Source organism: Lotus japonicus, chromosome 1 (genome assembly GCF_012489685.1).
Source record: "Lotus japonicus ecotype B-129 chromosome 1, LjGifu_v1.2".
Classification (NCBI taxonomy): Eukaryota; Viridiplantae; Streptophyta; class Magnoliopsida; order Fabales; family Fabaceae; genus Lotus; species Lotus japonicus.
In genome coordinates this window covers 69640238-69667757 of record NC_080041.1, presented here as the reverse complement: position 1 = coordinate 69667757, position 27520 = coordinate 69640238, and the positions used below count along the sequence as shown (strand labels likewise).

The following is a 27520-nucleotide window of genomic DNA, read 5'->3' as shown; positions in this document are numbered from 1 at the left end:
GTAGGAACGCAAAATTGATTTCAAGTATCCACTACAACATTTTGGGTCTACAGCAACGCCCAAAAACGTAGCCTAATCCTAAAAAAGCGTTGCCTTTGGCTTCCGAAACGCTTCTGCAAGTGTGGTCGTCTGAGGCGTTGCTAAAACCTAAGAGAACGTTTTTCATCACAGAGTGCAACACATGCATGGGGTCAAAACGTAGCCTTTGATGTGATATGGAAACATTTTTCTAATTTTCCTACGGAAACGCTTTCCAGGGCGTTTTGGTACATGACTAGAGAAAAGTGTTCTCTTATGTATTTGAGAACAAATCTTAAAGTGTAGCATTAGCATTTGCAATACCAGAAACGTTCTCTTTGGTACCCATGAGTACGGTTTTTTACAGTGAAGTTGGAAATGTTCTATTCTATAAGATAACTTTTTTTTGTTAATAATTAATAAAAAATGGTCTTCTATTTTTGTTTATAAGGAAATTGGTCTTTTATTGATATGAGGAGATTCATAAGAAATATTTTTCTAATGTATTTAATCAGTTTCTTTTTTGAAAATACCAAAATCATTAAATGTTAATAACAATTATACTTGCTAATTGAATACAAAAAAAGTACTGTCTATCATTATCTTCTTTGTTCTAATGATCCATCAACATTAATACATTATAATCCAAATTAATAAACTAAAGATCCAAACTACAAGATCCAAATTGTTCTATCGACAGTAGTTTTGGCCAAATTAAAACAGCATTCAAACCAACAAAATCCACCATCAAAGTGTAGCATGATCTTCTTCCACCATCATTCCATCATCATTTTGCTACAAAAAAGTATATATATCAGTCACTGTGAAGTACATAAAACATGTGTAAGAAGAATAAAAAAAAAATTACATTCAATAAAGAAGCATAGTGAAAAATGATGGCCAAATCATCCTAATTCATGTGACGAAGAATTGGGAAAATACGTCTCGGCGCACCATGATTGTGGCCTTTCTTCTGTACAAGCGAACATGAATAGTTTACATTCAATTACCAGACTTAGAATAAGAAAATAAACTAGTGTTCTGTTACCAACCTAATTGTACTAAATGTACCTATCAGGAAACACAGAATTTAATCCTGGATAGTATTGCAAATGAACCAACCCCAAAAACTCTGCTATCAAAGAGTTAACAGTATTAAAAAACTTCTAAAAACAGTAAAAATAACAGCAACTAATAGCTAATTAGTTGAAATAGAAAAATCAAATGTACACTGTGTTGCAAACTCATAACCAGTTAACAAAACCTCAAATCTTCGGTTTTCCAACAACAATATTCATTCAAGTGTTGTTATTCAATTTCAAAATGTTGTAAGAACAGATAAAAAGGGTCCAAACAATACATAGAAAAGATGCATGGTACACATTTCAGTTCAGCAACAATCAACTTTAAAACAGATACATACTGGCTCTCCAAAGCTAACACACAAATTACATAAAGTATATTACACAATAGTAAAATTCAAATGCTAACTTGTGTCTGCAAAAACTGAGACTAGCTACAAAATGTCATATAAAGAATATTATTTATCTGTATACAGATACGCAATGTCACTCTGAATTACAGTTAAAAAGTAAAAAAAAATAACTGTGTAGCGCGCAAGAATTTAGAGCCTGCTGGGATATTTAAAAATATCATCTAAACAGCTGCTTCTCAAATCGGTGATCTTGGGTAAAACCAAGAACCAAGTGAACATCTGAAACAAATGAACCCCCATACTCTTTCTTGTAGTCTCTGGTTCTCTGAATCAATGTCTCCAAATCCAGCCCCTACTATGTAGAGGTGATAGATTACAACTTATAGGTGGCTAAAATCTAGTCTCTATTACAAAATTACTTGAGTTGCTTGACAGCCTACAATCTAAGAGAGACCTTAATATCAAAGTAAATGATCTGGTTATAATAATTTATGACTTAATTCATTCAGCTAGAGAGTGATTATCATATATGAATACAGAAGCAATGCTGCAAAATTCAAATGCATATTTAGACCAGAAATTGAACTAACAGTGATTATCATATATGAACACAGAAGCAATGCTGCAAAATTCAAATGCATATTTAAACCAGAAATTGAATTGAAAAAGAAAAGAAGAGACTAAAACCCTAGTAAACGTGTAACTGATTCAGGTTCAGCAATGTTGACTCAGTTGAAACGAAACGAAAGAGGAAGAGAATACGAGAGAGAGAGAGAATACCGGAAGCTCCCGAGGCAGAATGAGACGAGAGTCACTCGATTGAAGCAGGATTGGTGCGATTGCAGCAAAGAGAGGAAGATTCGATCGCGCAAAGAGAGCTTCACGGGCCAGAGGAAGCTTCGATCGGGATCGGAGAATCCATTTTCGCGCAGAGAGAGCTTCACGACCCAGAGGAAGATTCGATCGTGCACAGAGAGCTTCACGACCCAGAGGAAGCTTCGATCGTGCACAGAGAGCTTCAGAGAGCTTCACGACCCAGAGGAAGCTTCGATAAAAGAAATGGAATTCATTATGGAACGCTTTATTTACTGTAAATATTTATTTTCGCAACACTTATAATCTCGTAGAAAAAGAAAAGTGTGGAAAAACGTTCTCCTTGACCTTAGGTTACACTTATTTGCGCCTTGCCGATAGACGATGTTACTGTTCAACAACCAAAGCTACGTATTTCAGAATCGTTCTCTAATGTCATCTATGACAACAGTTTTCCGTCCGTAGCAAGGAGAGGCGTTGCCATAGACATGTAAAGTGACTTATATTATGATATAAGAAAAACTCAAAAAATGTGACTTATAATAGGGGACGGAGGGAGGACAGGGTTAATCACGATTTTGGTCTCTCTAAATGTAATGTAAGGTGATTCAATTTTTGTCTGTAGTTAGATTTTTTTTTTTTACTTTTACCTTTACATGCATTTAGAAAAATGCTGGGATTAGTACTCCCCGAGTGACTTGTCTCTGATAGTGGTGTTCACAGGTTTGGTTTGGTTCATATTAAGGGTAAAACGATATCTAAACAGATCCAATTTATTTGGTTTCGTTTCGTTTGGATTTTTAAATTTTTTTCGACAATATCCAATTAAAATTAATTTGGTTTAGTTCGTGTGTTATCAATAGGGTTGGCAATGGCCCTCGTGGGTGCGGGTTTGGCCATTCCCACACTCAAACCCAAATTTAACACCCAAACTCAAACCCAAATCCAAATTTAATATGGGTGCAAAAGTTAAACCCAAACCCAAATCCCTGGATTTCAGGTTACCCGAACTCAAATCCAAAACCCAATGTGAGCACCGAACCAACAAAAAATCAAAAATATCAAACCGGAAACAAGATGTACATAAGAGAACAACATGAACATAAGCTGATTAAACCTCATTATCATTCCAATACAAAGGAAAAAATATAGTTCATAAACATAAGCCTACTTAGTAACTTAAAAAAAGACTCTACTTAGTAGCTTTAATAGTATATATATAAGGGTTGGTAATTACATGCATAAGACTTCGGGTTTGAGTTTGAGTTTGGGTGCGAGTTTAATCAATCCCACACCCAAACTCAAACATGTTTTAAAATTTGGGTGAAACCCAAACCCGAACCCAAACCCAAAGAAATCGGGTTTCACCCACAATTTCAGGTCGGGTTCGGGTTGGGGCCCACGGGTTTGGGTTTTCCTGCCATCTCTAATTATCAAGTTGGTATATAAAAATTAAATCATTCTATTTCAAAAATTTACTTACATAGATTTTGAATTTTAAGATTTCAAAAATTTACTTACATAGTTCTAAATATTAACATATACCACTTTTAATTAGTATTAATTTTTAACAATTTTAACTTTACGTCATTTTATCTAAAATATGATTATGAAATTAAACAGTAAATGTAGCTAAAGACTAATAGAAATGCGAATAGAAAAAACTCTTTCGTCAGCCCCTACCGCTTAGGGCGCTGATCGTGGGGCGAGGGATTAGTCTCAAAACTGTCGGCTGTGGGAATACCTTGGTCAAGACCTAAAAAAAAAATAGACTAATAGAAAAGAGATCTAAACAATACGGTAACAAAGGGAAAATAATCTAGAAAATATAAAAAAAAAGAAAAAAGAGATATTTTTTTAAGAGATATTAATATAACAATTTAATATAAAAAAATTACTTGGGTGATGGGGTTTAAAAAAATAAATCTCAGAACCAAACTAATTTTAATTGGTTGGTTCAGGTTTGACATATATAATATAAACCAATAAATCTGAACCGATTACTTTAGTTTGGGTTGGATCATCTTGTTCACTGTATCGCGACCCGAACTAATGAACACCTCTAGTCTCCGGTGACGTAGCTATGTGTCCGGAAAAGCTCTGGTGGCACGCCTAATTGTAATGATATTTATATTCATATTACACATTTATAATTGAAAGTTTAAGGTGGAATTTTAGAGTCGTAGAGTATTACTTTCCTAATAATTTTTAATAAAGCCATTAAGAGATCTAGAAGTCGATCACTTTATAATACAAATTTTTAGAAAAAAAAATTAAAAGGCCTTATGGAAAAGCATTTTAAATCAACATGAAAATTGTACCCAAAAGAAAATCAATATGAAAATCCATAACACAGGATACAACAACCGTAAAACTAAGGGAGAAGATAATAAAAATGAGCATTTTGAATAGCTATCAAAAAATGAAGCTTTCACACTCAAAAATAATATTAATAAAAGTTGCAGCAGTTTGAAGCTCAAGATTAAAAACAGACACAGAAAGTGAAAGAACAAATAAAAATAAAATTCATAATCGCACCACACTATGACACTAAGCTAGCAGATGATAGCAATTATATAGATTGGAGAAAAATAAAAAGATCTTTTGTTTCATTGATTTTATGCTAGACCAACAAGGTGTAGCACAATTGGTAGATAGTTGGACTCCTTAACCATCTAGTCCAGGGTTTGATTCCCGTGCGGTGCGTATGGAGAAACATCTGTTGGGAGAGGCCTACCCACTTAACGTGATCTCAGAGCCTCGAAGAATTAATCTCATGGCTGTCAGCTGTGGGGATACCTTGGGAAAAAAAAAAGGTGATTTTATGCTAGAATTACGAAAAAAGTTAAACATTAAATGTGAAATTAGCACAGGAAGTTGTAATTTACTACATCCGATCATAATTATAAGAATAAGAATAAAAGTTCTACTCACACAGTTTAAGGAATCTAGTTAAAGGAGTTAAGTACATTAAATTTTTTCTCAATTATTATTGAACTTTCAAAATTGCCCTTAATTTACTTTTCTTAATTTATATCCATTATTAATGCTTAGGAGGGTTCTTTCAAAAAAAAAAAAATGCTTAGGAGGGTGAATAGAGATATAAAATTCAATTAAATAAAGATATTTTTGTCAAAAAGTAATTAGTGTATCATAAACTCAGAGTTGATCCTTCTAAAAAGAACCAAACTAAACTGCTTATTTAGTTCCTATATATAAATAACACAGGAGGTAACATCTTTTTTGTATTGTTTTATGGAAGCTAGTTCCTATATATATGAAGGATACCAGGAAGTAACCCTTGTGAATTGTGATGCACAATTTTTTTTATAAAAAATTAAGATTGTTTTTTAACATATTATATATATATATATATTGTATAATTAATTATTTTAGTTTCTTAAGGTATCCTCAAAACTGGCAGCCATGAGACTAAGTCCCCAAGATTCTGAGATAATGTTAAGTGGGTAGGACTATTCCAATAAATGCTTCTTCATACGCACCGTCCAAGAATCGAATATTAAAGTGGGTAGGCAACATGATATTGGTGATCATCATAAGAATAAAGTCAAATATGACCTATTAACACTGTATTCTATCATATCCCCTCTATTTTAGTCTTAACTTTGATACCAAATTAAATTATTATATTTCATTTTCATTTTACCTTCTATGAGATTTAATCTAATAATATATGTTTTATCATATCCTCTTTATTAGTATACATTACTAGCTAGGAAAAATTATTGAAAAAATTTATTAATTTATTATCCAGGTATTGGGTTAGGTTGGATGGATTTATTCTCGAACCAAATATGGTCGAATTGAAGTAAATATGTCCAATTGGACTCGTTTGCACAACCCAACCCATACTTTTACTATTGAATTTGTTTGGGTCGGACGAGTTCATCGGATTGATCCAACACATGTGCAACCCTAGGAGAAGATATTTAAGTTGAGAAGAAAGAGATAAAAGCACAATATTGAATTGCAAATTTAAATATACAATCTTGTTCATTACACCCACATCCAAAGATTGTTATAAGGAGGGTTATACAATCTCTCAGAGGCCTTTTGGTTCATTACGTACATCCACATTATTGAACTGCCTTTAAATAATAGTAAATACAAATGCATGTCAAAAGTTCAGACCTCACCTAACATGCCATTATAATTATCAATCATCAAGCTTAGAAAAATTAATTATTAATCTAATCACATCCAACCCTGGGCTCGAAGTGGGCTGATCCAGTCCTCAGTGCCAACATTGTATGGGCTACCACCTAAAATCCGTCTAGATTGGAGGCGAATCCCATTAATTTTCGGGCTTGGGCTCCTTGAAAACTGATGAGCCGCGGTGGTCCCACCAGAGCTGGACGAGTCACAACCCGGCCCAGCAGCATAAGTCCTCGTCGACGAGTTCCATTGAGGCCCAGCAAAAGCCCGTTGCTTAAACGGGCCTTGACTCCGACGAACCTTGGCCCTTGCAGACTGTGTTGGGGCCATATAGCTAGGCACCACACCTCCACTCTGCTGCCTGTGGTAGTGCCAATTCGAGGTTGGGCTTGAAACAAGAAAGTCTTGGTCTGTCAGGCCCATGTTGGTGTGAATTGAGCCTCTTGGGAGAACCATGTCGATTTCAAGTGTTTTCTCTTCAGACATGTTGTCTGTGGTTGTGGTGCTGGTTGCTGTGGTAGCAAGAGTCATGTATGGGTTCTCTCGTTGCCTAACATGTGATTGTGACGATGACATCCAACGTTCCAACCGGTTCCAATCCAATTGGGCTTTTTCACGCTCATTGCTACATCTTTCAATATCATCACCAGTAGTTGGGTCTATTTGCAAATATTGATTCTGTTGTTGCTGCAACATAAACATATTAATTAGCAATGAAGATGAATAATGAATTTCAATTTGCCCCCACACAAAAAAATTCCTATCGTTATATACATATGATGTGTATTAATTTTCCTCAATTTCTCCTATAAAAATATATATACTTTAATATTATATGTTTATGTATATATGTTGGCCCACGATCCCTTCAGTGGGTTGTGAAGCATGATAAAGTCGAGTTTCAACTAGTCTCATATCTAACAGATTGCAGCTTTGAGTCTTCACTCGACCTCTCAAGGTGAAGTAAATGTAAGGTTATTGTATGTACTGAAAAGGTTCCTTGACTCAGACATCCTCTCACTCTAAATTTTTCTTCACAAAATAATTTTTCGGCCCACGAGCTGAATTTCTAGATGCATAGCTTGCCTCTCTTTATAAATGATTTTATATCTGAAAAAAATGTTAATTAAAAGGAGAAAAAAAAAAAGTAACCTGGAAGTTGAAAGCTAATGCAAGAGCTCTTTCCTTCTTCATTGTAGCTTCATGTTTCCTCAAATGTTCATAATTATTTCCCTTAATGTTCATGGGGCTCTTAAACTTAGGCTCTTGTTCTTTTCTGTCATGTCCCTGAAGCCTCTGGTGAGTCAATTGGAGTCTGCGAGCTCTTACTCTTCCCTGAACTCGGACCAATGCTTGCATGCAGCGCATTGTCATCTGCGCTTGTTTCCTTACATGATGTCCTCTGACAAGTGCTTGCAGCCTCACCAATCCCTTCAAAGCACGCAGTGCACGTCGAGCCTGTTTGGATACACGATTGAAAGACACATCAATGTGCCTATCATGGGTAGCAACATCAAATTGGCCTAACTTCGGTAGCAATAATTAATTTCATTCAAACTCATACATAATTGTAACATAACTAACTAAGCTTACAATGGATTGTCAAAGACTCATAGCTATGTTAGAAAATAGAGATCAATTATGCAAACTAATAATGAATGATGGGTCAGCACAAACAAACCCCACCAAATGATGAAGTCATTAACTTGTTCGTTTCTTGGGACACTATTGTACTTACAAGTATTAATAGCCCAAACCCCTTTCATTTGTCTTCTGGATAAATTAAAATCTTACACCTCAATTAAAAGTTAGTATCAGGTAATTTTGTAACCGACTAAGTTAAGTCATGTCTTTTTAGCTGACATGATAATATTTCATTGATGGCAAAACTGGAACATCATTTGAGGATAGCAGTCATGGACTAATCTGCATATTCTGAATACAAATATCTAATTTCATACATATATGTCCTAATGTGATTGTGCAGTTTTTTTTTTTATTTAAAAAAAAAAACTAAAGCAACGGCTGTGATCCATGATTTCATCTAGTTCTCATTTTGGAATGATTTGTAACCGCTAGCATTGCTCATGTAATAAATAAACCAATATGAACTTTATGTTTGGAGGTGTATCGTGTATACTGCTGCAAGTGTTATTCATGAGTTATTATTAATTCATGTAATTAGAAAACTTTGAGAGTGGGTGGCATATTTATGGCCCTTACCAAACTACTGAATTCTGATAACAACAATGAACAACAACTTTACCAAAACAAACAAAAAGGAGGTCTTACAAGGTATCCTCTGTACTGTGATTGAATGAGTGTTGCTGCCATTTGTTCCTTAGAGTAGCGTCCACGCCCAGCCAATCTTACAACTCTAGCGGCTTTTTGAGCAGCCGCCACCGCCGCTGAGGTGCCGGCTGCAAAGGCAATGGCATGATTTTTATCTTCAGTCACCGGCACGGATGCGACACTCCTCTGATCATTGGTGATATCTGGTGAACTATCTGTAGGAAAATGCTCAAAAGATACCACCTCTGGCTCTTCATGCTGCCCTTTCCCTTCATTTTCCCTCTGAAAGTAAAAACACCAACATTGGTCAATTGCTAAATTACCTAGCAATCAATTGGAAAATTACAGAATCAATTTTTAGAATTTAGGCTTAGACCCTGACCCTACTCCAAAATCGTTTAGGGATGAGAGCACTTATCGTGTTATATTTCTAATCAATGTGGAATTTTTCAAGACAATCTCTCATGCTAAAAGTTAGACATTTAAAACATAGAAATTGCATAAATAAAGATTATGAGTGACTCATATATAGAACAAACGTTAGACATTTATGTTCGTCTCAATTGAATGAATGAATCTAAAATAAACTATAATATTATCTTAGAATTTTGATTACCCATAATTTTACCCTATTTTTTTTTTTATAGAATTAGGCTTAATTTAAATTCTAAGATTAAAAAGCACGATTTTTCTTCCAAACCTGTTGAAGTAGAGCGGTTTCTATACCCTTGTGATTTGAACCCCACATATATTTGTCTTATACCATATGATCTTCTAAAGTTAACTTTTGTAATTTGCAAAAATCTAAAGGTCTCTTTTGAATACTCGTCGAGTCAATATTAATAGATGTTAACACTCACTTTAAGGTAAACATGTCACGAAATTCTTTATCGATCGAAATAATGCTTTCACATTAATTAATAATTAGTATCAAAACATACACAAAATAGTATTATAAGTCTAAAACTCTACCTTTTTAGTGCTCTTTAAAAAATAAAAACAAGATATGCTTTGTTTAGCATGATGGAGATCTAACATTGGAATCACATGATGATCAAGATGAATGATGTGATGCGTTAGGTTGTATGATAACAATGTGACAGAAATGCAAGTGAAACTATGTGATGCATGCTCACATGATAGGGGACCATGAACACACATAATTGCTTGATGCATTGGGTTGATGGTCCATTGGTCCAAAGGGCCAGGTTGCTCATCCTTTATTATGTGGATGCATATAAGACAACAACTACAACTACAGTAATTAACAAGTTGACTTGCCGTACTTACCAAGGAGATATTGTTAGCCTTTAATGTGTAAGGTAGAATGCGATGAAAACATTAATACTCATGCTTCATTTTAAGCAATTTATGTGATCTCTCTTGGTTTCTTTGGGATAAAGGAAAAGAAGGTCATGCCTCTCGTGACTATTTCAAGAACTTTGATTTGAAACGTTCATAAATGGCATAATGCTTTGTTAATGACTTGCCATAGAAATAGGAAGATTATAACACTTGAGTTATTCTTGAAATGGTATTTTTTGTTATCGGAGGACATCATTTTGGTCTCCATAAACAATGATGTTTAGACCATTTCGATGTCAAAAGTTATCATTTGAAGGAATAAAAATAAACTGATGTTTCAAATTTTTATTTATCAAGAAAAATTACATGCACTCACGACTGAATTTTTTTTTACATTGTAAACCAATCATATTTAAAATATGTGAATCTTTATACACTGTCATAATTCTTTTTAGTAACTGAAAATGAGTGTTTACTTGGTAAGTACATGAGTCAAAGAACATAACAAAATCAAAATCTTCACTGCATGTTTCAATAGATAATGTAAAATTACAGTGAAGTCACTATATACTGAAACAACTTCTCTTAGCTCTTATGACTATTCACCATCATTTTAGTTTCATTATGATTTTTCACTGCATATCAAAACATGCAATTATGTCTTATTACTCAGCTGCATCAATGAAATTTTACTATGTCAATTAAAAATTAAATTTTTTAACTGCTTCACTGACAATTTCTTAATTCATAACACAAAATTTTATTGATAGGAGGGGAATATTTTCACTGCATAAAAAAAAGTGGGGGACCTAAGCCAAGAAAATAATGAACATTTGATTTTGCTTTTGGAACTAAAACCAAAATGGGAAATCCTAATTAATTTAGCCAACCAATTTAGCTGAATGGGAAGAAAGAAAAAGCATTGATTAGCCTAACATATTAAAAAAAACTTGTAAAACAGAACAATTCAGCAAAAAATTCATGAAGAACAGGGGAATGGAGATGAATCACCTTCTCCTGAGGCGAGTCCTTAGAAGATGATGACTTGAAAACTTTCTTCTTCACCGACGAGAACCACCCTTTCTTCCCCATCTGAGAGGAAACGATCTTCTGCTTCTGCTGCTTACAACCGCGGCGGCCACCACCATCATTACATGCACGCATCAACAATTCAGAGATAGAGACAGAGACAGACATCATATATGTCAGAATTGAACCTTAGAATTTTATATTGTAATGACCATTTATTATATCACATTCAACAGAGAGACAAGAAACTGAGTTGTGATTAACAAACCTGGTAAGTGTTAACTAACACCGAGGTGAATGTGGGGAAATCAGTTGGGTTGGGCCTGTACTACGTGTTGATTGATGCATGTTTTTAGATTCATGGGAAATTGGTAATGTTTGGTCATCATTTGGGACAGTCTTCCGAAAGTTGCGAAATTGTGATGTGCACAATGCAGAGAGAAAGAGGGAGAGGGGTAGTGAGGAAGGATGCAGTCACAGAGCGCCTGTGTATGTGGGCGTGTGTGTGAGAGAGGAAAAGAGAGAGATTAATTATAAGTAACTGTAATCCGGTAGGTGGCTCAAGCCTTATAGAGAATCCAAATAGGAGATTGATTTATATACAACTCAATTTGATTGGTTGAACATACATTAGAGAACTATCTAGTTTTCTTTTTTAGCTTTTAGACTAGGCTGCTGGTACTTAAGTTGCGTTTGTACTAAAATGAGTTAATTGATGTATTTCATGAGTCAATAGTTTTATTTTTCCAATAATGTACTTTAAGATTAATTGTGCTGATTCAATCGATGTTAGTTGTTCTATTCAAGAACATAGAGGTCAGGTATGGTACCTAGAGTGAAGGGATTACAATGTGAGAATTTAGTGAGAGAGAGAGTGTAACCACTTAGAGAGAGAATGTAACTGAATTTCAAGTTTTTATTTCTCAAATGAGCTAAGAGTCTCTTACAATTGGTAACCGCCCCCTATTTATAGGCTTGGGGTTGGGCCTAGCGCCCCTAACCGCCCTTAGTGGGCCAGTTGGGCCTCTCGGGGGAGGCCCAAGCTCCCTGGCTCATTCTCCGCCCTGAGGCAGGCGCCCCTGGGCGAGGGCCCCTGGGTCTCGCCCAGTCCACAAGTCCGCAAGACACCGAGCTCGAAGCATGAGAGCTAAGAGTGTCTTAATAATTGAGGCGATAAATATGAGAAAAACTAACCAATGTCAAAGCCTAGTGATCAAGAATGATTGCCAACATGGCAAAGTAAGTAAAGCTAAAGCTAATTTCTGACTCTCTTCACGAGCTTTCCCGAGTCCACGAGTCCACAGGTATGTGATCGCCGAGAATCATGGTTGTTTGACGCGTGTAGGCCACATGTAACGTACTGAAGGAATGTAAAGGTCAGCGAATCTACAAAATCACAACCGCTGCCCTCGAAACGTCCCCTCAAATCATATTAAAGCCTGCTAATTTGAATTTCAAACCAATCGGCTTCAGCCTTTGTAACTTCCCATTTAATGCGCCGTTCCCACTTCCCCAAAATCCCTCAACCACAATCATTTTCCTGTCATCATGGTGCACGATTCTCCACCTTCTCCCCACGTCCATCAACAGCCACCCATAGAATTCCTCCACGCGTCTCCCTTCACCAGTTACCCCCTTCCTATAAAGACGTTACTACCTCATCCTTCGCTTCTTTCGCAACCCCAACTCCTAGCCACACTCTTTGCAAACAAACGCCCTTCGACAGATTGCTACTCCGGCACCGACGACGCTCTTCTCGATGCCCCTCTTTCCGGTGAGTCTCTGGAACCTCGAAGTCACTTTTATTTCTTCCATTTTACCCGAAACCTTGCGTTTTTCCCTTATGGCATTAAGACGCCGAGCCAGAAACTCTTCTCGTGGCGCTACCGTCGCCACCCCTCTGCGGTATGTTCCTCCAGCCAACCTTCCCCCTCCCGGGGGAATCCCTCTTGATAAGAAGGACATTACCGCTTTCCGACTTAAGACCTGGGAGTCCTTACCACTCCCCGCCCTAAGGGGCCTTCCGGTCGGAACGATTTCCAACCAACCATCCTACTTCGAGCAGTGGAAATCAGTCTGCGACCTCTCCTCGAGGTTTGGTGGGTTTTGCCACGAGAAGCCTCTTGACAACATTCTTCATTATGGCGGCTGCTCGGCCTCCGAGCGTCCATGGCTTCGTCGCCCTTACCAAGACGTGAGTGACTTTCATTTTTTCTACGTGCACGAGTACATGTTCACCAGTTTGGGGATCCGGTTCCCTTTTTCCCCCTTCATTTGCTCAGTGCTGCGCAGCGTCAACGTCGCCCCGTCCCAACTTCATCCTAACAGCTGGGCCTTCTTGCGGTGCTTCGAAATCCTTTGTGACGCAATCCAGCAAGAGTCAGAGCCCTCTCATTTCTTTTATTTCTATGGTGTGGCCACCCAGCCATCACCCCCTCGCAGCGGGGTCTCCCTGGAGGCCAGACCCAACCGCCAACGCTTCAACCCCCTTTGGGCTACTGTTACGGACGACCTCGCCCGTGGGTACTTCAAAATCGTGGTGTCCCGCCCGCTTTCCGTTATACTGGACCAAATAGGCGTCCCAGATAGTCGACCCGCCCGAGGGCTCTCTAACCCCCGAAGACAAAATTATCATCAGCTTTTTTGCCAGACTTCCGGTCCTAGACTGCGCCCATGTGATCGGTAAAGCTAGGATTTCACCAACTCCCGCATACTTAGGATTTCCGACCTTCGAACGCGGTCGCGGCTTCTTCCTTGCCAAAGCCCAAGTTCAACGCCTTCATTCCCAACTAGATCTTAGCCCAATGGGGGCGTTCAAGAAGGTTACTTCCGCCGGATTGGTTGGCCCTGAGGATCCCCCGGGCTTTGTCGCCGAGCATTTCCTGAGTGATGAAGACATAGAACAGGACAAAACCGTTAATAGTACTTAGAACAATCGTGTAATAATTGTAGTTTTTTTTACAAATACTTGTAACATTGCTCATCTCGCTTTTAATGAGAATAGTTGTTTTGAACACCTCTGTTCTCCTTTGTTTATCGACACACCATGTTTTGCTATTCGCTTGCTTCTTCTTCTTCTTTTTTAGCATAAGTCTGAATTTCTTCATTCAACAATCTTGAGAGTGTGCTGGGTATAACTAGGACTTTTGCTCAGTCTTAGACTGAGGCTTTGTTCACACACTTTTCCCGTAAGATCAGGTGTGACCCCACCATCCTTATTAGGCGGGGACTTACGGTGGCTCGGGACCCAATGGCCATGTGGGTTGCCCAAGGCTTAGCCTAGTTAAAAATGCACGCCCATGTGTCCGGGGAGGCTTTTACTCGCCCATATTTTGGGGAGGTTCTTGGGATAAGAGGCTTATTCGCACACGTCGCCAACGGGTGGCAGCGGTTCACGCCGGACTTTCTGGAGCGATCCCCAAACATCAAGGTCGTGTTGGGATCGCCACCTTCAGGGAATTTTTCCCACCGGGCAACCGTTTCAATTTAGTTGAAAGTTAGGAGTATTGCTGAGAATATCCTTTTGTGGCAACGGTTCACGCCGGACTTTCCGGAGCGATCCCCAGACATCAAGGTCGTGTTGGGATCGCCACCTTCAGGGAATTTTTCCCACCGGGCGACCGTTTCAATTTAGTTGAAAGTTAGGAGTATTGCTGAGAATATCCTTTTGTATTTGATTGTAAAATATATTTTACACTTGAGGGATGCCTCATTAAAAAACTCCTGTGGTGGAGAAAAAGAGTACATCTTTATTTTTGACCAAATTCTTGCTTTTCTTCGTCACGCCCTTGCTCCTGTCGTTAGCCCTCCGGGTCAGAGCACCATGCCAAACACCTCATCCTTCAGACCTGATGTGCTCGCTTCCCACTCTTTACCCCTGTAAGGCCGGTCTTCCCGCGTGGTCGCCTTATGGTGGCAAGGACTTTTGCCTAACTTGTTTCCTTTCCCAATGTGCCGAGCCGTCCCTGAAGGTTCAGAAATCGCAGTCCCTATTGGTTTCCAACACTCCACCTTCTCTTTTCCTTTGCTCCTGAGGCTATGCGCTTGGCTCCGCTTCCTTACCTTCTTCGGCTCGCCCCGGGGTTGCTCAACTTTTCCCCATTCACTTTGCTCGTCGCCGCCCTGTTGTAGATTCAACCGAACCACATCTTGCATCACCACCCCTTTTTCTCTACTCTTCATTTGGCTCGCGTTTAAAAGAGTCGGCTTCTTAAACCTAGGTAGCCCCCAGAGCGCCGCGTCCTTCGACTCCAATTAAAGAGGTCAAAATTGTCCTCCACCAACTTCTCTAGGCGCCTCTCTTGGCCAGCCGTGAGCCTGGGCTCAATCGCCAACACTCCTTTGCTAAATTTGTACATTTCCAAGTCCTCGTAGCCACGCACCCAGACCTGTTCTCCCGAGAAGCCTACCAGAGTCCCAGTATACGGCATCAAGTCATTATTTATTAATCCCAACTGGTCGAATGCATCACCGTAGATAATATCCGTAGAACTTCCTTGGTCCAAAAGTACTCTTCGCACATTAAAGCTATTGATCCTTACCATTACCACCACAGGATCACCCTTATGTGTCTTGATTCCCTCGAAGTCCACCGACAATATCACTATGTTCGGGTGTGGAAAACCAAATGGGGTTGAATATTCTTGCACTGACGTTACCGCCCTTACATGCCTGCGCATCGCGGAGAGTGTGTCACCGCCTCCGCCAAAGCCCCAACAATTGTATTTATCGTCCCCACTGGCGGTTCGAGGGCTTCAGTGAAGGTTTCTTCAGCTCCCTTCCTCCCTGCCGTCAAGTTTTCCTTCTTGTCCGTTGTTGGTGTTCGCCGACGGCCGTCCCGCCTGTGCTCACCCGGTTGGCCTTTGCCTAGTCCGTGGTCAGTCATTTGCGATCGTCCCGCCTTGATCAGTCTCCCGATCTTGCCTTTCAGCGTGAAACAGTCACTAGTGTCGTGGCCCGCCGAGCGGTGATACTCACACCATTTAGCTCTTCCTACCTCCTCCCGCCGCAGACTAATTCCATCTTTACTTCCTTCAACCGCATGTGTCGCCTTTACTTCCTAGAGTAGCTTCGTCAATTCAACATTCGAGTCTCTTTCTGGCCCCTCACGCCGGCGGGCCGCCATGGGCGACTACGTTCGAGGTTTTCATTCTTCGAATAAAGTTGCGCCTCGGGAAATTTCTCCGTTTGCGTGACCCTCTTGTCCTTCCAGGTACGACTCTCTCCCTTTTTCCATGTTTTCTCGCAGTTGACACGTCCCTTTGCCCGCCAACCTTTTCTGCCTTCGCACGCTTCCTCTTAAACGCGTCATCCTCCTCATCCAGGATGTAGGTGTTCGCCCAGGCGCGAACTTCCGTCATCGAACGAGCTGGTTTCCTACTCAACTTGTTGTTCAGCTTTCCCGGCAATAATCCATTTTTGAAAGCACGGGCGCAGGCGTGTGGCTCCAACTCCTCGATCTTCACAGATGCAGCACTATACCGCTTCACATATTGCTTCAAGGTCTCTTGTTCCAACTGACGAACATTGTACAGATCGTCGATTGTAACATGCTTGATCTTGCTTGCGGAGAATTGGACGAGGAACTTTGACGAGAAATCTCGGAATTTCGCTATGGATCCCCGAGGAAAAGTCGTGAACCAAGTCATCGCTGTGCCTTTGAACGTGGATGGGAACATCCTGCACTTCACTGCATCGGAAGCTGCGCTTATCACCATCTTCATATTGAAGTAAAGCAAATGGTCCTTTGGATCAGTTCTCCCACTGTACGCTTCCAGAACAAGGTTCTTCATGTTGTCTGGGATGGCCACTTCCCTCACCGCCGCTGCGAACGGCTCGAACTCCGCGACGGCCTCTGCTTCCCGCTCTCCTTCGTCTTGTTGTTCGAAGCGATAGTACTCTAATTGTTCTTGCAAGTAATCGTTCTGCTACTGGATGTCGTCAACGTTGCGGATCAGGCGTCTCCAATCTCGGTCAGTGATCGGAGCCCGAGGTAGCGGTGTTCCATCTCCTGAGGCCTCCAGGGATTCTTGTCGCTTAGGTGAAGACGGTGGAGAAGGTAGCGGAGGCGTCAGAGAAGGAGGAGGAGGCGGCGGCGGAGGTGGAGGAGAAGTCGGTTACTCAAGCTGCTCGCGACAGACTTCTTCCCGGCACGACCTTCCTCTTACACGACGCGATGGTGAACCGCGCCTTTGCTCCAGCTCTCCATCGCGCTGACGACGACGAGTTTCCATCGGATTGCAATCGCAAACCAGAATTTCAAACCGAAACTCGAAAATTAGAGAAAATTGCACAAGATTTCAAACTTCTCTCAACCAAAATCACAATCCACATAGTCCGGGAATCGAAATCTACCGTTCCCCACAAACGGCGCCAAATGTTCTATCCAAGAACATAGAGGTCAGGTACGATACCTAGAGTGAAGGGATTACAATGTGAGAATTTAGTGAGAGAGAGAGAGTGTGTAACCGCTTAGAGAGAGAATGTAACTGAATTTCAAGTTTTTATTTCTCAAATTAGCTAAGAGTCCCTTACAATTGGTAACCGTCTCCTATTTATAGGCTTGGGGTTGGGCCTAGCGCCCCTAACCGCCCTTAGTGGGCCAGTTGGGCCTCTCGGGGGAGGCCCAAGCTCCCTGGCTCATTAAAAGTAGTTTTAAGATTTTTTTGGTGTATTTAATTGTTATTGCAATTTCAAGTCGGGTGGACCATTATGAAAGATAAATATTTCTCTACCAAGTATTTAATGCAACTGCATTTATAAGAACTCGAACTTGGAATTGTCTGCTTAAGCTAGAACAATTATGTTGCAGTTGATCTACAAGCTTAGTGGTAAGTAGTTTTTAAATTGATCAACTTAGAGGAATTTTTTTCATATGATTTTTAAATACTCAAATGTTAGAAACTTATTAGATCTGCATCTACTACTTCTTATTTGTGAACCTCCTTTTCACTGTAGCTAAAAGACCTCCAATGGAGTAGCGACACCTGTCATGCTCTCTGACCTTTTTTTATTTTTTTTTCACTCTGAAAGTTGAAAACGACGCCGTTTCCGCTTCAGCACTGTTTCTCTCCAATCTCTCATCAACCCTAGCTGGCAATCGCGTGTTTCCTCTCCTTTCTACCCACTCTGCCGTACAATTCATCATCTTTCGTTTCTCTTCCGCCTCCAATCTCCCTTCAACCCTAGCTGGCAATCACGTCACCTTGACCAGAAGATCTGCTTTCCACGATCTGCGGCTTCTTCTCATGGCTTCTCCGGTGCTGGCTTTCACGTCAATCCTTCAACCAATACGTGGGTAAGTTTCGTAACAGTTCTCCATTGATTGTAGCTGAGCACATCTCTTTCGTTTCTCCTAAATTTGTCCTTTATTTGAATTTTTAATCTGATATTTTTTATTAGATTGGGTGATTTGGTACTTGATTTGCAACTATTACCCGTGGTTAGGTTGGGTTCATCAGTTATTCATGCATTTGTCATTTCCATTATGATATGCATCTGTCATTTCCACTCTGATTTGAAGTTGGGATTAGGTTTTTAGGTCTAGGGTTATATGTGGAATGCACAATCTCTTCTTCTTTGAATTTTTTGATCAGATCCGTTTGTCTATAAATTCTCACACAACCCTCACTCCAGCACCATTTACACAACCTTTGCTGCACCACAATTCACTCCACTACATTTCACACAATCCTCATTCAAACCTCTCAAAATTCAAATATGCAGGAATATTAAATATCATCTTTTTTTATCTGTGTTCATCCAATGAATCTATACTGTTTTTGTTATTTTGTAGGGTGAGAAGATTGAAGCAAATGTGCAGCAATCAATGATACTAAAATTATGTAGTTGCTTCCTGGAACATGTAAGAGTTCTTTAATTCCCCTATTTTTCTATCTTCTCAAACTTCTGGTAGTACATATTGGTATATATATATACGAAACTCTTGCTGTGTTATTGCTTCTCATCCTGATATTGTGAATACAATTAAGAATTAGAGTTCAGAAATATAGCTTCAAACAATTATAATGGTAAAAGTTCATAGAGACACCTGTCATGGTTCTCTTCCAAAGTGTGTTTTCAATTGGTATTAGTTGTTGCTTAAAAGACAAGGGTGGGTAATGTAAGCTTTGGGTTCAAGAATGAATCAGTCATTTGATCCTTCAAAATAAAATATTGACTGTCTCCTAATTTTATGACTCACCTAAGTATTTTCTCTGGAAATTATTTAGCATGATTTTCATTTAGATCCAATGATAATTTGTAGGCTTTATAGGCTGGATTACTTTGTAGGCTTTCAATCAAAAGCGCTAAAATTAACCTTGGAAGAGAATAATTGGATTTAGAATCCTTTGATCAATTATGGATTACTTTAAAGTGATTTTAATCCTTTAATCAATCTGTCATTTAGAATCAATAACTTGATTACTTTGTAGACTTAATAAAACCTGGTTCCAAAATGATAGTTGGCTGCAGCAGTAGCGACATGTTTTTGGTATCAACTACATTGGTTTTGATTCATGCTTTCATCTCGTCTTCTTATTTTTTATTCATCGTCTAAATGAATGGTGGTGGTTTCTGGTTTTGCACGTGTATGTGTACACTGATACATTTTATCTAATGTCAAAATTATTGATTGATAATTGCAAGACTAACTAGAATTTTTCTTTTACTCTCTATCATAAGGATCAAACTTCTATTTTTTTCTTCTGTGTGTCCATGTTTTTATATAAATTTTTTAGCGTTTACTCTCTGTCATAAGGCTCACACTTCTATTGATAATTTTTTTTACACTGTTCTGGTTTTCATTGAGTGCTTCAGAGTTCAGATTATGAAAATTACTATGATCTTATATTTTTACACTCATATATTAATTGTTTTTTTAGTCAGGGTTCATAAGGACTGATTTTTAGCTTGCCTACTAAAAGAAAATACTGGTAGTTTCGAACTTATTTTCAGAAGCTGCTTAGATTAGCTTATGAATTGACATACATCCACTTATAAGCTATTTTAGGCCTATTCCAATAAGTTTCTTATATTATCTTATGAATAAGATCTTATGTGAAAAGAGCTTAGGCAATAAACACTTACTTAAGTTATTTACCAAAACACATATATCACTCATGCTCAAATTTCTAACATTAAATTTCCAAAAAAATTTCGACCTCTATACCTCAATGTGCATTTTTATGTGAGTTAAAACAGCTTTCCTGCAAAAAACATTAGACCATAAGGAGCATATTCCTAATAACATGTACTGAATTTTAGTAGTAAAAACATGGTTCATGGGTGGAGAAGTTCTAAACATGATCCACTATAGAATTAGCTAAAGTACATATGATGCGGCAATGAACTTGAGTGGATGAATTTGAGTACTCTCCAATTCACCTCTTTCTCCCACCTAAAAGGATTATTATTCCAAGTCTACTTATGTTCACTTCTGTCATTAGCCTCAGTTTTCTTTTAGTTTTAGTCATGGTGTTATTTAATTGCAAACTGCACAATTCATTAAGCCCTTGCCTTTATGTTCATTACTGAGCAATTCTCTAAGCTGAACCAGTTTCAAGTGGGAATTTGCTTCAATCTGTTTATCTGGGTTCGTTGTAGACAATAGGTAAAACTAATTCATTTCATGGTAATTTAGTTAACTTATTTCGTAGAAGGATGATTGATCCCATGTGTTTATATCATTTTCTAGAGATAAGCTAATATTAACTCATAACTGATTATTGATGTAGGTATTCAATTGATCTTGGTTGGAGTAACTAAACTTGATTTTAATCACTTCCTTTGAGTTGTTATTACTGTTGATTTTGAATACTGGAAGCATGTAGTTTCCAAGTCTTATCTAAATGGGATGGGAATTCAATAGTCCAATATGTGGGATGTTATGGATATGAGATCGATCCATGGAGGGTGAGTAAAATTGTTTCTAATGTTGCTCTACATTATATTAACCTCTTATTTTTGCCTCCTGTACTTGACATCTTTGCCTGTCTTTTGAATTTTAGGTTTGCTGCAACTTTGAAGGATTTGAAAGTTTGGGTAATGAATGTGGTTACAATAGATACACTTCCTATTAATTATGAACGAGATCCTATGAATCTACAATACATGCTTTGTACCAGTTCTATGTATCATCTTTGGAAAGTTTTGGTGCACACATCTTAGCGTAAGATCCATATTCTGCTCATAATTAAGAATTGATTGGCTCTATTAACACAAATACTGTGGGATGCATCTTGAAATTGAATGGAAGGTAGTTATAATTCTGTCATTGCTTTATTAAGTGCAAAATTAATTTTATTTGAATCTTCCACAACTAGGAGTACTATCATTCTAGGGATAAACAAGAATGAGTTGCTAATAAGTACATGCTGCATCTTATATCGCAGAAAACAACCAGACTATCTTATTCCTTTGCAGAAGGATGGAAGAATGTCATCGCTTCACATTATGGTTATTAGTGGTCCGTAAATATTGATGTAGAGAGCTTGCCATGGGTTCCTCACACTGAGGGTTGATTTTGCTGATGAGAGAACTCTGCCATAATTGACTTTGACAGACATCAGAGAGACTTTCAAGAGGCTTGTGGCTGAATTGAAGAAGACCCATAAAGAAATCTTGGATGCTATGAAGAACCAAACTGTAGATTTGGTCTCAACTAGTCACCCTACTCAGTCTGTCAGTAGATCTTTACTGCAATAGCATGGAAGGTCTGTCCATGGCTTTACTTTCCTGTCATAACTAAGGAGGACTTATGTAGTTCATTTGTTGTAGAAGTTTCTTTTTGGAAGAAGAAATTCAAATAGGAAAAGAAAAAAAAACAAAGTTACCTCTAGGAGTTCCCATAAGGGAAGTTCCCTTCCACATCCTATCATTTAGATTCATTGGAAACTGGAAATGCATGTCTTGTATAAACAAGAAATGTTAATATTGTTTCTGGAATTGTGACAATTATAGAATAAAGCTCAATCTTTTTTGTTGGTGATCATTTTCTTATTTTTCATGATTTTCATGATAAGGGATTGCTTATCCCAGTTGTATGCTAAAGATATAACATTTGATAATAAACTGGAACTTGATGAGGCCTTACAAAGAGAGGTACTTTCATGATTCCATATACAATATATGATACCATTAATCACGTGGTTCACCATCCAAATGATTTTATGAATAAATTGGGACACTATTTAAAGCTCCTGAATATTGGCCAAGAAAATTACAACAGATCTATCCATAAATTGCACAATATAATTCTTAAGTATGTGGTGTTAGCAAAGCTTAATGCTGAACAAATGAATAGAACAGTCAAGTAGAATGATTCAAAACTTGGAAAGACTATGCCCTGCCATTGAAAACCAATTTACTATATGGATAGAAATTATTTTAACCGGTGAAAGAGAGCTTTGAGAAAGGCTTGTGGATTTTAGTTTGTCTACTTTCCAAATTAGTATGTCCTCCCCTGAAGCTACTCCTTCCCAACCTAGCTATTATTGTTAAAAAATACCTGGTTGTTGGTATCATGCTGAACTAGCACAGATACAACTATGGATTGCTTTAGATCAGGAACATGTATGAGAGCGGTCGGAATTCATTGTATAAAAGTTACTCATAAAATCATATATATGTATATCTTATTTATTGTTCCTTTCTCCTATTCTGTTGCACTATTGTTTTTTAAGTTTAAGCTATAATATGTTTATAGTTCTTTCAAATGCATTGTAAAATAATTTTTTTATTTATCTGTTTATTTTATTAGAGCTAAAGACGAGAAAATATCTTATATAAGAGATATTTCAGTACATATTAAGAGGGTTGATTCTCAACACTATCTATATGAAAATAACAAGGGATGTTCCTAATTTTTTTAGCGGATTTAGAAAAAAAATCATATATGTGGATAATAAATTGTTCCCTGAATTTATGATTAAAAACTGTGAACAATCAAATGAGACAAAGACCATGTGGCCAAACTGCAAAGCATTGGTTAGTTAATTTATTGAATTTGCCAAATTCAAAATCGGTAAAAATTATTATGTGAAATATCTTTGATAAATGTTACTCATAAAATAAGGGTAGAATGTCATCTATCAGTGATAAATAAAACTGACTGTTAATTTATTTGATATAACATCAATGATTATATAACTCATGTATTTATCACATAATTAGTCTGAGCAAATTGTTGAACATATTTCTCGTGCATCGCACGCACAAACGGGTATCTTTTGAAAGTGAGATATGAATAAATCATGACTTTTGGATATGCATATAAGTATTTTCTTTTAGTTTAAAATATCTCTCTCATAGTCTAATATGTTATTATATTTCAGCCAACTTTTCATTTTTTATAGTAAAGATTGCGCCAAATTACAAGTCGACAGGGGTCAAACACAATTAACATTTGAAACTCATATAATGCATATAAGAAAAATAAACATAAGATAATAACGATATATAAGTGTTTGACTAATTAATATTGTATTCTTAAAAAATACATAATTGTATTATTCAATATATATCAAATTCTGAATAATTGTAGTTAACAGTGGAATTCGTGAAAAATTATCCGTGCATCGCACGGACAAACTGGTATAATCCTAGTATGAGAAGAAACTTCAGAATTTTCTAATATCTCCGATAATTAATCTGAAGAGATTTCACATTCATTTGAGAGGGTTGGGTTTGGAACAGATTGTGACCCCATCTATATATATATGTAAAGCACACTTGAGTTTTTGCATTAAATACTTAAGCAAAACTCAAGTGTTGCTTTGTATTAAAAGCACGCAAACAAAAACATATTGTAATAAATATATTAAACAATAATAAAACTAAAATTGAAAAAAAAAATATATATTGTCAAAAACCATTCAACTACTTACATTAACTAACAACATTCATAAACTTTAAATTTACTTTATTTTTGTATTTCACAAATATTAAAAATTCAATTCAATAAGAAAATAATATTTATTAACAAATAATTTAGATAAAATATTTTTCAAATTAAAAAACTATTTTATATGTAAAAGAGACTTTATTTTTACATCAAATACATTAAACCATAAAACTATCACACCTTTATATTAAAATACATTAAGAAATAATAAATTTTCTTTTTAATAACATATTAAAAAATAATTAAAAACGGAAAAAAGTTGTATTGTCGAAAAAAATTCAACTACTTAACATTAAATAACAACATTCATCAACCTAAAATTGACTCTTAAAAAAACACGAAAATTATATTAAGTTTTGCATTTGAAAAATATTAAAAATTAAAATTATTTAATAATAAATAATATGGATAGAATATTTTAAAATTGAATGATGACGCTAAAAGGTATTTTATATTAATTATAATATATGTGCATTACTGAAAAAAATATTTAAATATATTTTTTGATCTATGATATAGTAGTAAAAATTACTCGAGCATTGAGTTTTTCCAAGGAAGGTTTTAACAAGGCACATTTACGAGTTTTGTCCATCCTAGGTTTGGTAGTTTTGAAGTACTTTCTTGAGAGGGTTGTTCTCATGGTTCTTTCTTTCTATCAATAATATATCTTTTGCTTTAAAAAAAAAATTTATTCGAGAAAGCATAATAGAGAAAAATAATAATGGCCAAAGTTTAATAAATATTTGTTGTAAGAGGCCTTGCGTATCCACTTAACCTGATCGTCGAGCCTCAAGGGATTAGTCTCATGACTATCGGTTGTGAGAAAACATTCGCAAACCAAATAAGTTTAAAAAAATTAAATTCGCAAGATATATAATATCTTAGGCTTTTTTTTTTGTTGTCGAAAGGCTATTTAAGTTACCACGTATTATAATTCAAAAGATTAAATTGAATTTATTCGTTCTTGGTCTTGACATGTCATAGCAAAAGACTTTCTAGGTAAAAAGTATAAAAATGATATTAAAACTTATTTCATGACATTAAACACTTAATACTTAACATTTTTTACGTAATTTAAATATTTCAAGTTAACTTAATAATTTTTCATATTCTTAAATAAATAAAATTTTCAATTGTTAAAATTATTTCTATGCAAATAACTAAATTTGAGTAATATTAATTATTTAATTATACCAAAAGAACTACAATAATATTTATTGAAATGTCTTAACACAATTTTTATGTTTATAATTAAATAATATTTTAACTTTTAATTAGTTAAACTATAATAGTTTTATATAATTTTAAAAAATATTGTAAGTAAACCCGTGCAACGCACGGGTATAATATCTAGTGAGATGTATTTCATATAAAAACGTGACTTAAATGTATTTTTATTATTACTTTTATATTTGAGTGATTTTAATTTTACTTTTAATTTTAATTAATGTTCCAATCAAACCTATTTCATTAAAAAAATGCTTAAATGAAAGATGATGATGTGTTTTCCCATATCATATTAAGATTATGATTAGAATTGTACGTATTATTAGTGTACACTTTGTTTAGATAACCATTCAATTGAGTTTTGTTACGTTAGAAAATATATTTTTACTTTAATTAAAATTTAAAACAAAAGTATTCTATCCATAAACATTGAGATGAAGTATAGTACTTAGAGTGTAAGGAATGTGATGTGAGATTCCTAAAGAGGATGAGAGCATAACCGCTTTAGAGAGAGAAAGTAACTGAATTTCAATATTGTTATTTTTCAAATGAGTCAAGAGTCATTTACAATTGGTATTCATCCCCTATTTATAGATCCCCTATTTATAGATGTAGAGTTGGGCTTGGCGCCTTCAACCCTTTCTAATGGGCCGATTGGGCCTCTGGGAGGAGGCCCAAGTCCCTGGTCCGCTCGTCGCCCTAAGCTGGCGGTCCTGGGCGAGGGACCCTCGGGTCTCGCCCAGTCCACAAGACACCGAGCTCGAAGCATGAGAGCTAAGTGTGTCTTTAAGTTGAAAAACTAAGGCGACGGTCATGAGAAGCTAATTAATGCTAAAACTTAGGGTCTAATAACGAAGAACAATGGCCAACATGGCTTAGTAATTAAAACTTTAAAAATTAACATTTTGAATTTCTTGCTACGTTCCCCTAGCGGCTTGAGTCCACAAGTGGGCTTGCGGCGATGACGCTTGGTTTGCTTGCCTTGTCATCGTTACGTGCGTACTCTGACTTGTGATATCCTGATGTGCATAGGGCTTATGACACGTGGCAGTAGAGGTCTGCAAAATCTCAACTGTCCTGCCAAAACGTCCCCTCGAATCCCCATAAAGCCTGTCAGTTTGGATACTGGACCAATTATCTTCAACCGCTGTAGTTTTCCACTTACTGTGTCGTTCCCACTTCCCGAAATCTCGTAACTGCAATCATTTTCCTCTGTTATGGGACACGATCTCCCACCTTTCCTCCGCATCTCCCAACAACTGCCCCCAGCTTCCCTTCACACGTTTCCCCTTAATCATCACTCCCTGCTTATAAAGACGCTGCTCCCCTTACCCTTTAATCTTTTCATAACCACGACCTTTTGCTTCCTCTTTCACGCGCGAGCCCCCTTTCATAGATCCTTGCCTCTGCCTTCACAGCTTCCCACGCGCCACCCTCTTTTCCGGCGAGCATTCCCAGTGTCAAATTTACCTCTACTCCCTATCCCCTTTTCAAAATGACATCGAAACGCCAAACCAGAAACTCCAATCGCAACGTTACCGTCGCCACCCCTTTACGGTGTGTTCCTCCTGTTGACCCGCCCGTCCCCCCCCGGGGGAGCACCACTCGAGGAAAAAGACATTGTTGCCTTCCGAACGAGGACTTGGGAGTCCTTGCCAGTTCCCGTAGTAAGAGCCCTTCCCGCCGGGACGATGCCCAACCAACAGTCTAGCTTGGAGGAGTAGTCATCCATTTGTGAAATTTCTTCGAAATCCAGTGGATTTTGTCACGAGAAACCCCTTGACAACCTTATGTACTACGGAATTTGCTCATCCTTTGAGCGCCCTTGGCTCCGTCCTCAAGACAATCACGTGGCTGATTCCCACTTCTTCTATGTGTATGGGTACATGTTCACAAGTTTGGGAATTAGGTTTCCCTTTTCTCCTTTTATTTGCTCCATGCTCCATAGTATCAATGTCGCTCTCAGTCAACTTCACCCCAACAGTTGGGCCTTTCTGCGATGCTTCAAGATCATCTGCGACGCGATCCAGCAAGAGCCTGAACCCTCCCACTTCTTCTATTTTTATCGCGTGTCCGCCCAGCTATCGCTGCCATGCAACTGGGACTCCCTGGAAGCTTGACCTGGACGTCAGCGCTTCAACCCTTTTTGGTCCAACATCACCGTTGATCTGGCCCGAAAGTACTTCAGGGTCATAGTGTCTCATTAGTATCCCGAGGTTTTTACCCAGAGGGACGGCACCGCTCGATTCCCCTTCTACTGGACCCAAGAGGTGCTCCAGGTAGTTGATCCACCTGAGGATTCCCTAACCCCCGAGGACAAA

The 27520-nt window shown here is 37.6% G+C and overlaps 2 protein-coding genes and 2 long non-coding RNA genes across 6 annotated transcripts; 1 reads left to right on the top strand and 3 right to left on the bottom strand.

The window, feature by feature from the left end:
- Positions 1 to 594: 594 nt before the first annotated feature.
- Positions 595 to 2578, bottom strand: LOC130731995 (uncharacterized). Its single transcript, XR_009016910.1, has 2 exons — positions 2234 to 2578; positions 595 to 813 (listed from the first exon to the last, which is right to left on the bottom strand). It is a non-coding gene; the product is annotated as an uncharacterized LOC130731995 (long non-coding RNA).
- Positions 2579 to 6233: 3655 nt separating this feature from the next.
- LOC130744027 (protein IQ-DOMAIN 21-like) lies at positions 6234 to 11659 on the bottom strand. Of its 3 annotated transcripts, none has more exons than XM_057596229.1 (5): positions 11337 to 11659; positions 11051 to 11161; positions 8735 to 9016; positions 7595 to 7900; positions 6234 to 7129 (listed from the first exon to the last, which is right to left on the bottom strand). In XM_057596229.1, the coding sequence occupies exons 2-5, from the start codon at positions 11129 to 11131 to the stop codon at positions 6482 to 6484; spliced, it is 1317 nt and encodes a 438-aa protein (XP_057452212.1). In that variant the 5' UTR covers positions 11132 to 11161; positions 11337 to 11659; the 3' UTR covers positions 6234 to 6481. The 3 variants fall into 3 exon arrangements, with proteins under 3 accessions (XP_057452212.1, XP_057452207.1, XP_057452214.1); XM_057596224.1 differs by having other exon boundaries at positions 11051 to 11158; XM_057596231.1 differs by having other exon boundaries at positions 11051 to 11155.
- Positions 11660 to 16173: 4514 nt separating this feature from the next.
- LOC130744126 (uncharacterized) lies at positions 16174 to 16860 on the bottom strand. The gene has a single exon (XM_057596319.1). The coding sequence runs from the start codon at positions 16858 to 16860 to the stop codon at positions 16174 to 16176; it is 687 nt and encodes a 228-aa protein (XP_057452302.1).
- A 1142-nt stretch (positions 16861 to 18002) lies between these two features.
- LOC130731994 (uncharacterized) lies at positions 18003 to 22035 on the top strand. Its single transcript, XR_009016909.1, has 4 exons — positions 18003 to 18365; positions 18864 to 18932; positions 20806 to 20983; positions 21079 to 22035. It is a non-coding gene; the product is annotated as an uncharacterized LOC130731994 (long non-coding RNA).
- The last annotated feature ends 5485 nt before the right edge of the window (positions 22036 to 27520 follow it).